The sequence below is a fragment of the Xyrauchen texanus genome, chromosome 28 (genome assembly GCF_025860055.1).
Source record: "Xyrauchen texanus isolate HMW12.3.18 chromosome 28, RBS_HiC_50CHRs, whole genome shotgun sequence".
Lineage (NCBI taxonomy): Eukaryota > Metazoa > Chordata > Actinopteri > Cypriniformes > Catostomidae > Xyrauchen > Xyrauchen texanus.
The window spans coordinates 17,891,450-17,909,486 of NC_068303.1; the positions used below are offsets into that span (position 1 = coordinate 17,891,450).

At 45.5% G+C, this 18,037-nt stretch overlaps 1 protein-coding gene across 2 annotated transcripts in view; it reads left to right on the top strand.

The window, feature by feature from the left end:
• Positions 1 to 18,037, top strand: part of LOC127621953 (regulator of G-protein signaling 6-like) — a 109,545-nt gene that overhangs the window by 73,465 nt on the left and 18,043 nt on the right. Inside the window, exons 6-13 of one of the 2 annotated variants that reach the window (XM_052095785.1) lie at positions 1,959 to 1,985; positions 2,729 to 2,780; positions 3,900 to 3,964; positions 4,789 to 4,865; positions 5,487 to 5,568; positions 17,265 to 17,339; positions 17,436 to 17,534; positions 17,655 to 17,716. In XM_052095785.1, the coding sequence (XP_051951745.1) occupies positions 1,959 to 1,985; positions 2,729 to 2,780; positions 3,900 to 3,964; positions 4,789 to 4,865; positions 5,487 to 5,568; positions 17,265 to 17,339; positions 17,436 to 17,534; positions 17,655 to 17,716 (539 nt within the window). The remainder of the gene's footprint in view (positions 1 to 1,958; positions 1,986 to 2,728; positions 2,781 to 3,899; positions 3,965 to 4,788; positions 4,866 to 5,486; positions 5,569 to 17,264; positions 17,340 to 17,435; positions 17,535 to 17,654; positions 17,717 to 18,037) is intronic. The other variant, XM_052095786.1, reaches the window with a different exon arrangement.

The window sequence follows — 18,037 nt, forward strand, 5'->3', positions numbered from 1 at the left end:
TTTTCCAAACAAAGCCTTCAACAGTAAAGATAGAGATGCACAGTAAAGATAGAGATAGCACCAAATCAAGTAACATTAAACATTTCCTAAAGTCTAACTGAAGTTTGACTAATTGTAAGAACTAGTCTCCACATAGGTTGCATATTGCAATGGACATTAAATCTCTAAAAGGCTCATCCTCTACAAATTTAATCTGCTGGTAGACTGTGGTTATCCACTTTGTTACAGCAATTGTGAAGCTGCATTCATATTTCTCATCAGGGCAGCGATGCCAGCGGTGCTTTAAACTTCACAGGCTCTGGTGTGTGTGTGTCAGTGTAATGACTCTGGGCAGACACATTACAAAGGTTCCGCCCTGCCTAACATAAATGCGTTAATCGAAATTAAGAAAAATGTACGCGTTAAACGCATGTGTTAACTTGTTGATTCTGAAAGCTCTAATAATAAGTCTTTCAAATAACACTTACATAGACAAATCATATACCAAATGAAAGCTCTTATTCTCAGGAATGTGACTGTCTGTTTTGTTGCCCTAATACCACAGTTTGAAAGAATTTAAAAAGAATCACAAAGATAAATATGATTTTTGTAAGACATCAAATACAAATGTCTCTTTTATGCACTGATCACTGCTGCAGTAAGCCCCAAATAGTGAAAAAAATGGCTTGTATACGTAATTCAATGTTGTATCTTAGATGTCCAGAACAAAATATGCAGTTTAGCAGGGAAAGCAATAATCGGAAATATGTTATCGACTATGATATCATTTTATATATCAGCTTTCTTATGACATTTAGATTGAGCTTCTAGTCCACTCAGAGGCCGAGATAATTGATGAAACAATGGGTTAAAATGATTGAAGAGGTTAAAAACAACCATTTTTATTTCCAAGATGATATCTGGACACCACTCTCTAAATAAAACATGCAATGCGATGAGATGTGACAAACGTAATGAAGTTATGTGACTATAATGGGCAGTAACATACTACTGTTTGAAACATTTCTTGTAGAATAATTCCTATGGTTTCACATACTAAATATAAAAAATATATATAGTAGGTAGTATACAGTGTGGTCTGTGCGGTATTCTGTAAGTTTTAAACTTGTATTTTGCTTCGAACATTGCCTGTAATATGGCCCCTGATTCAAATTCCCATTATTTCCTGTCCTCTTTTAAATGATATAAGAGGTACTGTAAATGAAAAAGATAATGCCATTCTACTCATTCATCATGTATAACCTGCCAGAGTGGTGTCATTCTGTTTGGAAACATCCAGCTTCACATTTAGCACTGCTAATATTCTATAACATCACTGAATCTGCATAAAATCACAGTTTAGTTGGACAATGAATAAACTATGTACAAACTCCATATTTGCTTCAGCCACCACTGACATTAACGCCTCAACAATCAGGATTGTGTTTGATCAGTGCTGCCTCTAGCTGCCTTATTAAGCACCAGCTATTAGAATACACAGTTCTTTACTACAGATTGTATAGGTTAGGCGATGCATCACAGAGATGAATTCAACATGCTGTATTTTTCAAGCATGTTATTTTTATTGTCTGTTGCTATGCACTGAAGATCTAAGGTGTTAAATCTGAGCTCTGCCACCAGAAACAGGCACATATTTAGCTCATAAAGGCTGATCCTTCATTTTTGAGTGATTCATCCAATTAGAGAAGAGACGGCCAAGGGCATACTTCCTCTGAGCCTATTCATCTCACATTACTCTGATGTTTTACTGGAGAAACACTGCAGTCTTTTGATTGCTGAAATTGCAAGAAGCCCCATCATCTCATTCAGAAATTATTTAAACATTTAAAAGATTCTCTTCAGCAAATGCAATTCTCTTAGAGTGATTTATGTAAAGGACTAAAGTACCACGTTGAACCTATTTTTAAATAAATGTTATATTGTACACATATATCTCTCTTGACCTCTTCCCCTTCCAGGTCCTTCCTGCAATAGAAAACCTTTCTGTAAGTTATCCAGGGTTTTACAAGAGAAACAGAATTCTTAGATAATGATATTAGGCTATCTGGTCAAATAAACATGATAAAGTATCAATAAGCAAAGTAATGAATACAAGTTTCTTTGATACGTTCATTAATTACACAGGAGGGGAATTAGTGTTTCTCTGCTGCTCTGGAGTATGGCTCATCAGCTCAGTGCATGATGATAATGATCTCAATACACCCATCATTTGCTTTGTGCCACCCATAGTCTTACAGACTGGTTCCAAAAAGGCGAGAAGGCTGACACAAAACTGTGTCCAAATATGTATACTTCTCAACTATATAGTATGCCAAAAACAAGATACCAATGGCATAGTATGTCAGAATCCTCAGTTGGCGAGGAATACCAATGGCAAACTACTGTATTTCCTGCAAGATTCTGAAGTGTGGATCGACTGGACATATCCCATAATCCCACTGGAGCAGAGGAGATGCCCTTCATCAAACACAGTACATACTCTGGCAGTACACAAACACTGACGGACACTGCTGTGGAATTATGTGAATTTCCACAACAGTTTGTTTTGATGTCGGTCAGACGGTGTCCTCCTGTCTAAGCGGGTGGTTCATTACCAGAATAAGTTGCAAAATTGACCAGATTTTATGCTTCTAGTCAAAAGTCTCCTAAATCTTACTACTAAGGTGTGTGTGAATTTCTACAAAACATATTGTAAGATTTGTGTCACCTCTACTTCTCTCTTGTACAGGCTCCATACTTTTGGCCATCTAATTGCTGGGAGCCAGAAAATACAGACTATGGTAAGAGAAGGACCCTGCAGACTCCCAATGACATATTACTCTCTAATTACGAGTACATTGAACTTTACAGTACCGGTAGATGTATGTTTTCTGCGGGCTATTTTAACTCACAAAGTCACCAAGTCACTGGGTGCCGCCTGTACAGCCCACAGTCTGCTTTCTCAGGATTATTACATCCATTACTCTGTTGGACAGGCAAATGGTGAGCAAGAACTCCCTACATCTGTGGATCAGTAGGTGTTCTGTAATACAGCTAGAGAATGTGTTGATGGTGGGCAGCTGTTTACTGATGGTCAATGGTTATTCATTCACAGTTCCTACTGTCCAAAATCCAATCAAGGATTTATGCTGGATATGTGTGTGTGATAGTGTGGGGGATTATACATGACTGTTGATAAGGCCAAGTCTCTCATGGCCTCTTGTCTGTTTCTCACACATGTACCGTTAAACTGTATAGCTTGAATACACTCACTGTAAGTCGCTTTAGTTGAAAGCATCTACCAAATGTGTAAATGTTAAAATCTATGGATGATCTTTTAAAATTTTTGTTGATTTGGTGTAGTGAAGGAGCTCTGTGTTTTGTACTTTATGGTGATTTGCCATTTGGACACTTTTTGTCATCGTTTATATGATATTTATATTTTTCTATAACACTTTACAAGACGATTCTGTTTTTTAATGTTTGTAAATGCATTCAATATCATGTACTTACAATGAACAATACGTTTTTTCAGCATTTATTAATCTTGGTTAAAGTTAATTTATAAAGATACAACTGTTCATTGTTAGATCATGTTAGTTCATTATGTATTTACTAATGTTGACATATACAACTTTGTTTTAAATGTATTAGTATATGTTGAAATGAACATTAATCAAGTTTAAAAAGGTCAGGAAAAAATTGTTCATTGTTACTTCATAACTTATGTACTTGGTGTTAACGATTACAACATTTGAGATTCTGGGATTGAAAGTGTGTTATTTATTGAATTCCAAGATTTGATGTGAATTTGATTTTGATGTGGTTTGATTTACGTATATTGTAACAAAGAAAGATTTTCGATTCAAACTCTTTGCATCTTTCTCTTCTTTGTCTCTCTCTCTCTCACCCTGTCACAGCCATCTATCTGTGCAAGCGGACCATGCAGAACAAGACCAGGCTGGAGCTGGCAGACTATGAGGCAGTAAGTGACCCACTGTGATGACAGCGGATAGAGAAAAAGGAAGTGTTTTTTTTGCCAGCAGAGAAGCATTCCATTTCTGATACTTTCAGCTATTGACGGATATGTCAAATTACTGTAAACCTGAAAGCACCAATTGTTGGCCCTCATCATTAAGCATTAAAGGGGAAGTGTGTAATTTCTATGATGTTAACATGCTTTCTTCAATCACAACTTCATATGCAGAGACAAGTCATTCATGCATTGATTTCCCCAAAGATTGTAAACACTGACTGTGCAGCTCTTTCAAAATTACTTTTTGTTGTTTAAGAGACTTTATCCTGTATCAAGGAGGTCTTAAATACCTGTAGTATCTGTTAGCATTCCAATAGCATCTCAAATGCAGTTGCTCAGTTGGAGTTATACAAATGCAAGTGTCACCTGACCTCATCTCACATGCGATCTTGATGTGTAAATCCACTGTTGTTGTTTCCATATTCATCTTCTTTTGTTTAGCGGCAATTACATGTTCGAAATTCATTCTCCGTATCACAACCCCACCTCCACCCCCACCCCACCTCTCATTTCCAGCCCTGCTGCTCGCAAAATGAATACAAATTCAGTCAATGGAGAGACATGCTTTTTCACTGCATAATTGTGTAGTGATTGCATCTACCAGCCGGGCCTACCGGGTAAAGCTAACCAGCTAAGCCTGAATTATGGCAGAGTGGGCACTGGGCAGATGTAATATTTGGGAAACAATCGCTATTTTTGTAGTTCCGTTTGGTGTTGATAGAGATGCGCAAATTAGACAATTCATATTTAATAAAGGTTGATCTTTCTTTCAGGAGAATCTAGCAAGGCTACAGAGGGCTTTTGCCAGGAAGTGGGAGTTCATCTTCATGCAGGCTGAGGCACAGGTCAAGTAAGTGCTGTTGTCAGGACAACTACACAAACACTTGCTCTCACTCCTACCTGCCCTCTTCTGTGTGAGAAACACATCTGTCCTGTACAGTCAACCTACACACATACAAACAAAGACATATATGCAAACACACTCTGATGTAACATAATAATATTGGTGAACTCATTGTTATATGTAAAATATTAGCATATGTGTTTGATTTGGAGTGGCCAGTCTCTCGCTCTTCAAACACCAGACTCATCTGAAGGCAAAGGGCTGCAAACACAAGTCACCACCTCTCTGATTCGTGGTCATCAGTCTGTCTCCATCATCACGCTTTCTGTAATACCCGTTTCATTGCAGAAACAAGCATTTCGGGGAGGGGGGTGGGATGATGGAGTCTGGGGGCTCAAAAACAGGATCAGTGAGAGATCAAGAGAGTGATGCAGCAAATGTCAGTTACATAAGAGTGAAGTGGCAAGAATGGAAATGAATTAGCTCTGCTCGTAGGCAGGTTGCAACTTTGATGAGCACAAGGGCTTTGCTTTTTGTCTGGTTTAATGTGTGTGTGAATTGGGAGTGTTTCCTACACTATTTAATATTAATGTGTTGCAGCTTTGTGTTTCTCCTTTGATTTCATAGGATCGACAGGAAAAAAGACAAGACGGATAGAAAGATTCTGGACAGTCAGGAGAGAGCCTTCTGGGATGTTCATCGACCTGTGGTGTGTGTGTGTGTGTGTGTGTGTGTGTGTGAAGGGGTGGATCCAGTGTGGGATGGATTGCTGTGTTTGTGTCTTGTTTGAAAAATGTTATATAATAAGATCATGTAGGAAATGTATTTCCCCACCTCCTATAGCTAGAAACGGCCCTGGTCAAGAAGACAGATTTCTTTTTCATTGTAATATTATTAGGCCTGTCAAAATGAACACGTTAATGCATGTGCATAACTATGTTAAGTGCTGTTCATTTTTCTTAATGCACATTTATTTAATGTGAAATTGTGCAAAATTATCAGTTTATCAGTGTTTCTGATAAAAATAATAATAAAAAAAGCTTTTGGCAATTTACAGTCTAGGGCTGTCAAAGAGACGAGAAATTTCTCAGGACACCTATTTCGATATTATATGTCAAGCAGAATATTTTGTGCATAGTTGGGTTGAACAACTACCGATTTTTAGTCGACTAATCTAGCATATTAGTTGAGTCGAATTTGACTAGTTGTTATGCTACTCCACCCCCAAACCACCACACCCCTGCAGAAATCTCACTCCCCTACCTGTACAATCCTATAGTGCACAATAGATAGATCTACGTTCACTACAATTTAATGGGTTTTAGCAAATTATATGCATTTACAAAAATATAAACGTAGCTATTTTTTTTTAAGTTAAAACTTTAAACTTAAACTCATTACCCATCAATTATTTTTTTAGAAGAATAGTTTAGTCCTGTAGGTCCATTCAATGGTGACTAAAACTCAGAAGGTCCAAAAAGCACATAAAAGTGATCCACAATACTGCAGTGGTTTAATCCATGTCTTCAGAAGTAATATGATAGATGTGTCACACGTTGTATGGATGAGGCGAGGCGAGAGAGCGGGATCAAAGGGCAGCTATGCTTTAATAGACAATGACAAGAAGGCGAGGATACACAGAAGACGATGACTTACGCTACAAAACAAGAGAGTCATTGGGGTTACGAACAGAAACTGACAATGTTGGAACTAAACTAGAGGGTATTTCTACACAAAAGGGCTGATGATAGAATCGAGAACAGGTGAGGATGATGGGGAACAGATGGCAGTGATGAGGGCAGTGCCTTCTGGGAAACGTAGTCCAAGGGAAACAGAAGAGTCTTTTTTTCCACTAAAGTGAAAGTGAACGTGTAGATTTATGGTATAAAAAGGACTAACATTTTTATATGTTTCTAGAAATATAGTAAGAAATAATTTAAGTTTTTATATTTCTTAGCTTACAAAAAAGGAAGAAATAAGATTTTTTTTTTTTTAAATTAAATAATTACCTTGAAATATTTTCAGTTCCAAGGGTGGCTATGTGCTTACCATCAATTCACTATACTTAGCAATATCGCAGTCAGGGAAAAAAAAAAAAAAACTTTTGAATTTAAATGTAAGCTTCCTCCTCTAAGGAAATGAACAACTGTTTAATTTCACTTTTACAAATCCTTTTTTTTTTTTTTTTTAAGATAAATGGGTGATTCTGTAACTATATGCACTTGACCTTATTTTTAAATTTTTTTTTACTTGACCAAAAAAAAAAAACTGTATAAAAATTCACATATCCATACGGTTTTCTTTCTATCTAAAACTGAATTTCTTCACATTCCATCTCTACGCAGTAATGTATTTCTTTTCCACAGCATTCTCAGAAAAGTCTGAAATAGTTAATTACAAAAACTACTTATTCTCTCATGGGAAGTGGTGGTTAGCTTGATATTTTATGAAACCATAGATGTGTGAGCCAGGCAAAATCGGTTTGTAAAAAAAAATTCTAGTAATGAGTGATATTAATAAAAAATGAAGTTTTTTGCCAAACCGATTTTATAACTAACTAACTATTTTCTTTCCAGTAAATTTAATCAGCCATTTACTTTTAATAAAAAGAAAAACACAAATCGTTTTTCTACTGTCAGAATGACAAAGTGTCAGAAGTTATAGAATCGATAACATTTAATAAGAAGTCGTCTTCAAGCTGGTGATGTATCTACAAATTTCGTCCAATCATTTGATGTCTAAATATATCAATCGTGGGAGTTGCTGATGTCGTGAGAAGTCAAGTCCCCCCTGAAAATTGGGTCTCCCTCTGATGTCACAGCAGTTCAAGCGGTTCTCCATCCTCTTGCAGCCGCTTGTTCGGATGGTTTCGGGCGGCCACGGGATCTCGGGAGCGAGCTACAATAGGGATGCATTCCGTCATGTCTGTGGATTCCAACTTGAAGCGTTTCTCTAAACTTTCGCAAAATCGCAATTTTGAAGGAACGAAGAGCATTCAAGTCAGATGTCCCAACACACAAAGTTGACAATCAGGATATTTCCAACAGGTCTTCAGACTCCATCTTGAAGCACTTATCTGACTGTCACCTAATCATGATTTTGAAGAAGCGAACAGTTTCCTGGTCAGCATAACCCTAATACTGTATTTCGGTTATACTTGAATGCACATTTTCATATATTGCATGTTACCGTATTACTGATTACGATGTATAATTGCAGCGCTAGCCAGATAGGACGAGAAAATATAACAACAAAGTCACGTCATGACGCAGACCAACCTGCAAGGATATAAACCGCAGCAGCTTGGTGCCCAGCCTCGGAATGCTTTCTTGTGCATTTCGAATGTCAAGGAACTGTGGCGGTCATCGGGAATTCACAGAACCACAGTTACATGTAACTAGCATTCCGTTTCATTCCGCCTAACCATCAGAGGCAGTGCTAAGCACTAGTGGATGGCATATTCCGACACAGTCATGAGGAGTGTCACCCACCTTAAATCATTAAGGTCGCTCCAGAAGAACCGCAGAGCTCACAGCATGGGATGCAGCCACATTAACCTTTGTAGAACCGTGCAAAGGTGCATGGAGAAGACCAGGTTGTAGCCACACAAATATCTGCCAAGTAAACTCCCCGAAAAGCAGCCCAGATGAAGAGACAGCCTGGTATAATGGCAAGTGACACCCTCTGGTAAGGGTTGTTGAGCCTTATTATATACCAATTTTATCACCTCCACAATCACGCGCAACAGTCTTTATGTGGACAAAGGCGAACCCTTACGCACACTGCCATGACAAACAAATAACTGATCCTTTCTGCCTGAAAGAAGCAATAGAATATACATAAAACCTTAAAGTGCATACAGGAAACCGGAGATGAACCCTCACATCAGTATTGGATTGAGATGAGGGCAGCTGAAGCAGCCTGATTAATGGACTGATTCACAAATTCTGGCAAAAGGACTTTTGGAAGAAAGGTCAGATTAGGATGAAGAATGACCCCTGAATCCCCTGGCAACCAGCACAAGCACAACTCACTCACAAACAGCACATGGAGCTCACCAACACGTTTAGTGGAAGCAACAGCCAGCAGAAATGTTGCTTTCAATTATATCCACTTTGGTGGTGCACTAGGAATTCTAGCACAAGTGGCAAGTCCCACACAGAAAAGGGTTCATACAAACCAGCTTTAAACGCCTTACTCCCTTCGGAAAATTGCAAACAAGGCTATGAGACCCCAAAGAGGAACCAACAACTGGGGCATGATGTGCAGATATGGCAGCGACATACACATTTAAAATAGAAGCAGCTTACATACGGAGGTCACATACGTAACCAAACGTTCCCCTTCTGTCGCTCTCTCCACGTTGTGTCGGAGAAGCGACACTAGGGGACCCATTCCAATCTTGCCATGCGCTGAACCGTGTACGTGAACCGCCGATACAGAGGCAGGCAGGGATTTCATCCAGTGCCGCGCATCATCTGTACCTGGCTGCACGTACCCTTCCCCAATGCCCCATAAGAACATCGGAATCCTTCTAGTTACCCTGGCAGGGGAACAAGGCGATGTTTGCCAACATGGGAACGGGCCAGCCTGGCTGGGCCTCTTTTCTCTCTATGTTTCTCGCATAGAGCAATCACGGCCGGGGCCCTTACACGCATATAGGAAAGGGGGTCTTACCCAGACCCTGCGGAGACCACACCTGCCCTTTTCCTTGGGGAGGAAAAGTGGTAGACACGTCACACGGCCGTCTTAGGGCTCGTGTGGAAAGTATGGTGCGGTGGTAGATCCAGCCTCGAAAGGGGGGAGTTGCTACAGCACAGCGACCGGGGCAGCTGTAACTGCCTAAGGGAGACACGGGGGTCAACTTCGTAGGGGACAGAACCGTGGAATTACACACAGGGGAGTCCGAGCAGGAGGCCTTACCTGTGGAGCACCTATACCAGTACAGGGTAGCCATCAGGGTACCCGCAGTGGCTGGGTCGGCGAGTTCCTCCGCTGAACCGCGGACCCGGAGGGCTGGGGAGGAATCGACCAGGGTCCCGACTCGGAGTGGGGCGCCCTGGGAAGAAGGCGCACTACTTTACCTTGACGTCAGGAAAAGGGCGCTGGGCGCAAGCGATCCGGCCGGTCGGTCTACATGTTACCGAGTTCTACAGGCTCGGACCTGAGAAAACACGAGACGCAACCGACTCAACGCGGAGGTTGTAAAACCTCGCGAAGGTGTTGGGTGTTGCCCAACCCGCGGCTCTACAGATGTCTGCTAGGGAGGTGCCCTTGGCCAGTGCCCACGAGGACGCAACACCCCTTGTTGAGTGAGCTCAGACCCGCAAGGGTAGGGGCACGGCCTGGGTGTGATAAGCCAGTGTGATGGCGTCAACAACCCAGTGGGCGAGCCTCTGTTTGGAGACGGCATTCCCTTTCTGCCATCCCCCAAAGCAGACAAAGAGCTGCTCAGAGCGTCTGGTGCTCTTTGTGCGGTCCAGGTAAGCGCACTAGACATAGCAACGAAAGGGCTGGATCTGCCTCCTCCCGGGCCAGCGCTTGCAGGTTCACTATCTGATCTCGGAAGGGTGTGGTAGGAACCTTGGGCACATAGCCCGGTCGTGGTCTTAGGATCACAGACGTATCTGCCGGACCGAACTCCAGGCAAGTGTCGCTGACAGAGAACGCTTGTAGGTCCCGACCCTCTTGATAGAGGCGAGCGCGATCAGCAGGGCCGTCTTAAGAGAGAGGGCCCTGAGTCCAATTGATTCAAGCAGCTCGAAGGGAGGTCTCTGGAGTCCTGCCAAGACTACCGAGAGATCCCAGGAGGGAACTAGGCCTGGCCGGGAGGGATTCAACCTCCAGGCGCCTCTCAGGAACTTGAGGATCAGGTCGTGCTTACCCAAAGACTTGCCGTCTACAGGATCGTGGTGGGCGGCAATGGCGGCAACATGCACCTTGAGGGTGGACGGGGACAGCCTCCTGTCCAGCCTCTCCTGTAGGAACAGGAGCACTGACCCGATCGCGCATCTCTGCGGGTCTTCAGTTCGGGAAGAACACCAATCTGCGAACAAACGCCACTTTAGGATGTAAAGGTGCCTGGTAGAGGGGGCTCTGGCTTGGTTGATTGTATTCACAACAGTCGCCGGTAAGCCGGCTAGCTCTTCCGCATCCCGTCCAGGGACCAGACGTGGAGGTTCCAGAGGTCTGGGCACGGGTGCCAGAGTGTGCCCCGTCCCTGAGAGAGGAGGTCCTTTCTCAGGGGAATTCGCCAGGGAGGAGCTGTCGCGAGAAGCCTGAGTTCCGAGAACCAAGTCCGAGTGGGCCAGTAGGGGGCCACTAACGTGACTTGCTCCTTGTCCTCCCTGACCTTGCACAGCACCAGTGCAAGAAGTCTCACTGGGGGAAATGCGTACTTGCGCAGCCCCGAGGGCCAGCTGAGTGCCAGTGCATCTGTCCCGAGGGGAGCCTCTGTTAGGGGGTACCAGAGCGGGCAGTGGGAGGTTTCCTGGGAGGCAAACAGGTCTACCTGGGCCTTGCCAAACCGTTCCCAAATCAGCTGGACCGACTGGGGGTGTAGCCTCCACTCCCCGCGGGGCAGGCGTTGTCGTGATAGCGCGTCCGCTATGACGTTGAGCTTGCCGGGGATGTGAGTGGCACGCAGCGACCTGAGTCGTGTGACATGTTGCGGGAGCCTACGCCGCCTTGGCGATTTATGTACGCCACCACCATGGTGCTGTCCAATCTCACAAGGACATGTTTGTCCCGAACTAACGGGAGGAACTTCCTGAGAGCAAGAAGGACGGTCAGCAACTCCAGGCAATTGATGTGCCAATGCAGCGGGGCCCCTTTCCAACGGCCCGCTGCTGCGTGCCCGCTGCACACGGCACCTCACCCGGACCGGGAGGCGTCGGTTGTGACCAGAACGCGTCGGGACACCTGCTGCAGGGGCACTCCTGCCCGTAAAAAGCAGAGGTCTGTCCAGGGTCGGAGTGTTTTGAGGCAGGCGGGGGTGATCCTTACCCGATGCGTGCCGTGGTGCCATGCTTGTCTCGGAACTCGAGTCTGGAGCCAGTGCTGGAGTGGTCTCATATGCATCAACCCCAGCGGCGTGACCGCCGCGGAGGATGCCATATGCCCCAAAATTTTAGAGGGACCACTGTGCCTGGCTTGAAGGAAGCAAGGCAGTCCAGCACCGACTGAGCACGCTCGCTTGTGAGACGTGCTGTCATTGAGACTGAGTCTAACTCCAACCCGAGAAAAGAGATGCTCTGAACCGGAGTGAGCTTGCTCTTTTCCCAGTTGACCTGAAGCCCCAAGCGGCTGAGGTGCCGGAGCACCTGGTCTCTGTGTGTGCATAGTAACTCTCGAGAGTGTGCTAGGAAGAGCCAGTCGTCGAGGTAGTTGAGAATGCGGATGCCGGCTACTCGTAGCGGGGCAAGGGCCGCCTCTGCGACCTTCGTGAAGACGCGAGGGGACAGAGACAGGCCGAAGGGGAGGACTTTGTACTGAAACGCCTGGCCGTCGAGCGTGAACCGTAAGAAGGGTCGGTGTTGTGGCAGAATTGAGACGTGGAAGTACGCGTCCTTCAGGTCTACCGCTGCGAACCAATCTAGATGCTGAACGCCAGCCAGAATATTTATCTGCGTGAGCATTTTGAGCGGGAGTTTTAACAAGGCCCGATTGAAAACTTGCAGGTCCAGGATTGGTCGTAAGCCGCCGCCTTTCTTGGGTACAATGAAGTAAGGGCTGTAGAAACCCTTCCTCATTTCGGTTGGAGGGACGGGCTCTACCGCGCCTTTGGCTAAGAGGGTCGCGATTTCCGTGCGCAGGGAACTGGCATGCTCGCCGTGTACTGCGGAAGCGGACGCCCTGAAGGGGCGGGAGCGGGCAAACTGAATTGCGTAACCGAGTCGAATGGTCCGGTGCAGCCAGCGTGATGCATTGGGAAGCGAAAGCCACGCTTCCCAGCTCTGCGCTAGGGGCACCAAAGGGACGAGTATTTTGGACGTACCCGGCGGGGCCTCGCAGCGGGGCGGAACAGGTAATGCAGTGTCGGGCGGCTTCGTTGCGGCCTGAGGCTGAGAATAGACTCAAAGCACTTACCTTGCTCCGCGCGCCCGGTAGGGGGCGGGTTCGTGACTGAAGAGGAGGTCTGATGTCGGCGTCCTCTGGACTCGTCTGAACCGGCCGGCCGGGGGACAGTCGTGGGCAGGCGGAAGGCGGGATTGCCGCGTCCGGTGTAGAGGGACTGTCGTAATCTGAAAGCACATTGCCGTGAGAACGGCATTTGCGGGCCAGGTGACCCAGAGGCAAAGGAAATAGCTCTTTTATTGAGAATGTGGGTACCACAGCCCCCGTCAGGGGGTGTGGCAAATGAAAAAACAAAGGATTCTCCACCCGGCCCTCCACCGGGGGACGGAGCGGTCTTACCACCTCCGGAGCTAACGTCTTCGGCTCTGAGTCGACTGTTTCAGGAACGCTTGGGAGCCTTCCGGGTCCTAGAGGGGGTTCGTGAGACGGGGCGTACGCCGCCTGCGGAGTGCTCGACGCCGGGGCTGAGAGCTGGGCCCGGGTTGGGGCGGAGCAGGAGCTGGTTTCTTTGCCGCAGGAGGACGCCCTCGGCGAGCAGACGGGGCAGGGCCCGTAGCGGCAGGTGTGCGGCGGGGCATGATGTGGGAGATGGCCTCCGTCTGCTTCTTCACCGCGGAGAACTGTTGGGCGAAGTCCTCGACGGTGTCGCCGAAAAGGCCAATCTGGGAGACAGGTGCGTCCAGGAAGTGGTTCTTGTCAGCCTCACGCATCTCGACCAGATTGAGCCAGAGATGGCGTTCCTGGACCACTAGGGTAGCCATCGCCTGTCCGAGTGCCTGCGCTGTGGCCTTCATCGCTCTCAGGGCGAGGTCGGTCGCTGAGCGCAGTTCCTGCAGCACGTCAGGATCAGGTCCACCCCCGTGCATGCTTCTGAGTGCTTTGGCCTGGTGGACTTGCAGGAGGGCCATCGCATGCAGGGCGGAGGCAGCGCGTCCAGCCACACTGTAGGCCTTCGCGTTGAGCGAGGATGTTGTCCTACAGGGCTTGGATGGGAGTACGAGTCGACCACGCCAGGAGGTAGGGCTACCGGGGCATAGATGGTACGCAACTGCCCTATCGACCTGGGGAATCGCCCCGTATCCGTGGCGCTTTCCGCCGTCGAGGGTGGTGAGAGTGGAGCGGGTGGCACCTAGACGAGCGGAGAGCGGGGCTCTCCACGTAGACGTCAGCTCGTCATGCACGTCCGGGAAAAACGGGACCGGGGGGATGCGAGGCCGCGAACGGCGCTCTGCCCCCAGGAACCAGTCATCCAACCGTGAAGGCTGTGGGGAGGATGGAGGGTTCCAATCCAACCCCACGCTCACGGCGGCCCGGAAAGCATGTCAGACATCTGAGCGTCGGCCTCAGCCTGGGCCTGCTGGCCCGAGCGGCAGTCCAGGGAGTCCTCGGCATCAGACATCACACTCTCCGATGCAGCGGCGAGCTCATCTGCTTCGGGCTCGGGAGGATAGACAGCCAGGCTGTGAGGCGAGCCGCTATTGCCGCTGAGCGTGGACGGGGACCAGCGAGCGTGTCGGGAGCGGGAGGTTCAGCTGGGGGCTACCCGGGAAACTGCACCCGCTGCCGCCCCAAATCGCCCCCAGCGCCAACCGCATCGTCCTCAATCCTGTGGGAAGAAGGAACAATGCGGGGTGCAGCTGGGGTGGCTTGCTTTCTGTTGAAAGCAAGCCGCGATCACTAACGTGGTCATGGTCATGTTCTCGCAGTGAGAACATGAACCATCCACAAACGCCGCCTCGGTGTGATCGCGGCCCAAACACACGAGACAGCGCATGTGGCCGTCTGAAGCGGAGAGGCTTCTACCGCATCCAGGAACGACACAGGGGCGGAAGGGCATCTTGAAAAGAGCGGCGTCCTTAAAAGGACGTTCAACGCTGCTGTGTTTGCTCTTTTAGAGGAATTTACTTTTTTAAAGAAAATTGCTCTTTTAATACACAGTGTGTGTGTGTGTGTGTGTGTCTGCGCTGTCAAAGCGCTCAGGGGCAACAATGCATGCCGTGCAAAGTAGGAGAAAGCCACTGTTGTGCGCCGTCAAATCCAACAGCAAGCAGATCGTCAGAGATGCAGGAGTTCAGGGTGTGTATTCTCGCAGCAGACTGCAAACAGACCATCAGCTCCGAAGAAATTTTCTGAATGAACTCCCGTATTTGCGCCGCTTAAATACCCGTATGTCCGGGGGTGGGACATGCAAATACCGGCTGCCAACTCTCATTGGCCTTTTTTCATAGATCAGAGGTGGATATCGGCGCTCAAGAGAGACCCCTAGTGTCGCTTCTCCGACACAACGTGGAGAGAGCGACAGAAGGGGAACCATCAGTATTACTGACAAAGTATCATCTGTAGAATGAACAGAACCCCCGCTCAAGCCACCTGCAACAGACAGACTGGAGAAAACCTCCTGAGAGGGAGGATGCATAGCGGCATCAACCAATTCTTCATCATGAAAATGCAAATTGGAGGCACTCAAGGAGAGAGCATCCAAATCAGTAATAAATGTGGAGTTTGGAAACCGTCTTGTTCACTGGTGTGTTCCCTGGGGGTTGGAGAGCTTGAAGTCGCTTCATCTTCGCTATTTCTGATAAGATATTAGCAACAGTCTTCGACAGCAAATGCTCAGAATTGTCAGTTTGTGGCACAGGTTTCTTTTTCGCTGCCGATGTACGTTGCTTTTGAGTGCGCCACGAGACTGAATCATGTTGTGTAAGGCTAACAGGCGAACAAGGATCCAACTCAGTGAGGCGAAGCTTCCTCTCTGTTATAGGCAGCATACTAGTGCAAGCACGGATCCATCAAAGCATCTCTTATTCCTAAACACGATGGGCAGTGATCGTCTCAATCATTGGGAAGAAGCGTGTTCAGACACAGTTTACACTCAGTGGAAAGCCGTTGACAAGGGAGCCGTGAGCCATGATTTAGTCGAATAATACACACCCTCGGTTAGGACCGTAGGGAATCAAAACATCCGATAATATGCGAGCCTAGAGAATTGAGCCATCAAATATATTCTTAGGGTAGAACCGAAGATAGTTGAATCGAGACAAAAAAACACCCAGAACAACACAAGAAAGAATCAACTGGCCATCGGATAGCACCGCGTTGCACCACGATAAAGCTCTGCACGATAGTAACTATGTAACAGAAGATAAATCAAAAAACGTATTGTAGGTTTTGGGGAAACTGTTACCCAATTGTGGTCAGACACCAGCCACTGGATAGTACTGTGAAGCACAGGGTATCGCCAACACTAAGAATTAATATAAAATAATATACATTCATGTATGATGAATGATGAAAAATCCATCCAGATAACGGTGTAGAGCGCACTCTCACAGCTTGAGAGGGCAAATCCTCGCTACTCAATTAAGCTGCACTGGACAGCGCAGAGAAGACAACGACGACTATCATATAGCGAGAAAGCGAAAGAGGCTTTATATCCTTGCAGCTTGGTCTGCATCATGACATGACTTTGTTATTATATTTTCTCGACCAATCGGGCTGGCGCTGCAATTATCCACTAGTGCTTAGCACCACCTCTGGCAGTCAGGAGCAATAGAACAGAACTTAATTTGCATGATTATATGTGACTACACTAGAATTATAATAGATAAAGCATTAATTACACACCTAATGTAACCTATCACCTAATGGGGTTTGCTCTACATTTTGTGGCATTGGTGCATAAAAAGCTTCCTGCCATCACTGCATTCTGTGTGTGTCTTTTAATGTGAATCTTTCAGAACATCACAACCTATATTTGAGCCACTCTGCCATTTCAGTGCAGAGCCACCCTGCCATTTCAGTGCAGAGCCACCAGGCTTCACACCTGCTGAATTTCCTACTAATGCATTTTATAAATCATGTAGTGAGCGACTAGTTGTCTTCTGGCTGACGGTGTCAACTATGTTAGTTGTAGTCGTCTAGTCTGTGCAACCCCTAGTGCACAGAATAAAATAAAAAAATAGACTGCTGCACCATTTTGTCAACAAAGCTCAACAAAATTTAGATAACTAAAGAACACTGCTGCTGAAATCTACCTCTGTCCAGTGTCATTTTATATACACAAACAGTATATAAAGGTGTAGTCTGCACAAATTAAAAAAAAAATTATGTTTTCTTTTCTCTAAAAATAAACTGAATCCGTTAATGTGTTAAGAATAAAAATATTACGATTAATTGCATTATATTTTAAACGTTTGACAGCCATAAATATTATAATTTCATAATTGCCAAACCTACATTGTACAGAATTATACAGTAGATTTGATAGGAACATAGTAGTAACTGTATCTTATATGACCTAATTTAAATAAGTATTCATGTGATCCACAGCCAGGGTGTGTCAACACCACAGAGATGGACATCAGGAAATGTCGCCGCCTGAAGAATCCTCAAAGAGTGAAAAAGGTGCTGATGCTGTATTAATGTGCATATATATGCATTAGACAGTGTCTTGCATTGTATTTTATGACCCATCTCTCTCTCTCTCTCACTGCCACACAGTCAGTGTATGGTGTAGTGGATGACACACAGACGCAGAGTCCTGTACACACACCATTACAACAGAGCAACAAGGACACCAAAGAAGGCGTAGAGAAAGAAGTATTTGCAAGAAAGGCTGTGAATTTAATTTTGACAGTCTAACAGTTGCTATATCTTAGCACGGATCACTTACATGCTCAAGGGGAAATATAGTTAGTAACGGTACTCTGTCTCTTTCAGATTCTGTTCTTAAACACTCAGTTGGATCGGCACTGTATGAAAATGTCCAAAGTAGCTGAGACGTAAGTCTTCATTATTCATCTGTCAATAATTTATCTGGCAACAGAGCTACACTACAAAAAAAAAATATTTTTGCCTTGTTTTCCAATAAATATACAGTATATGGTAACATCTTTAAAAATATTTACTTGAAAAGCAAATTGCATGAGATATTAAGAGTTTTTTCAAAGAATGTATCTTGAATTAAGTATATTTCTTTACCCCATTATGTTTTTTGTTTTTTTTACATAATCTTACATAATACATGTATTAAAACAATTAGTGAGGATTATGCTTAAAACAAGAAAAAACTATTTACCAATGGGGTAAAATACTTAATTAAT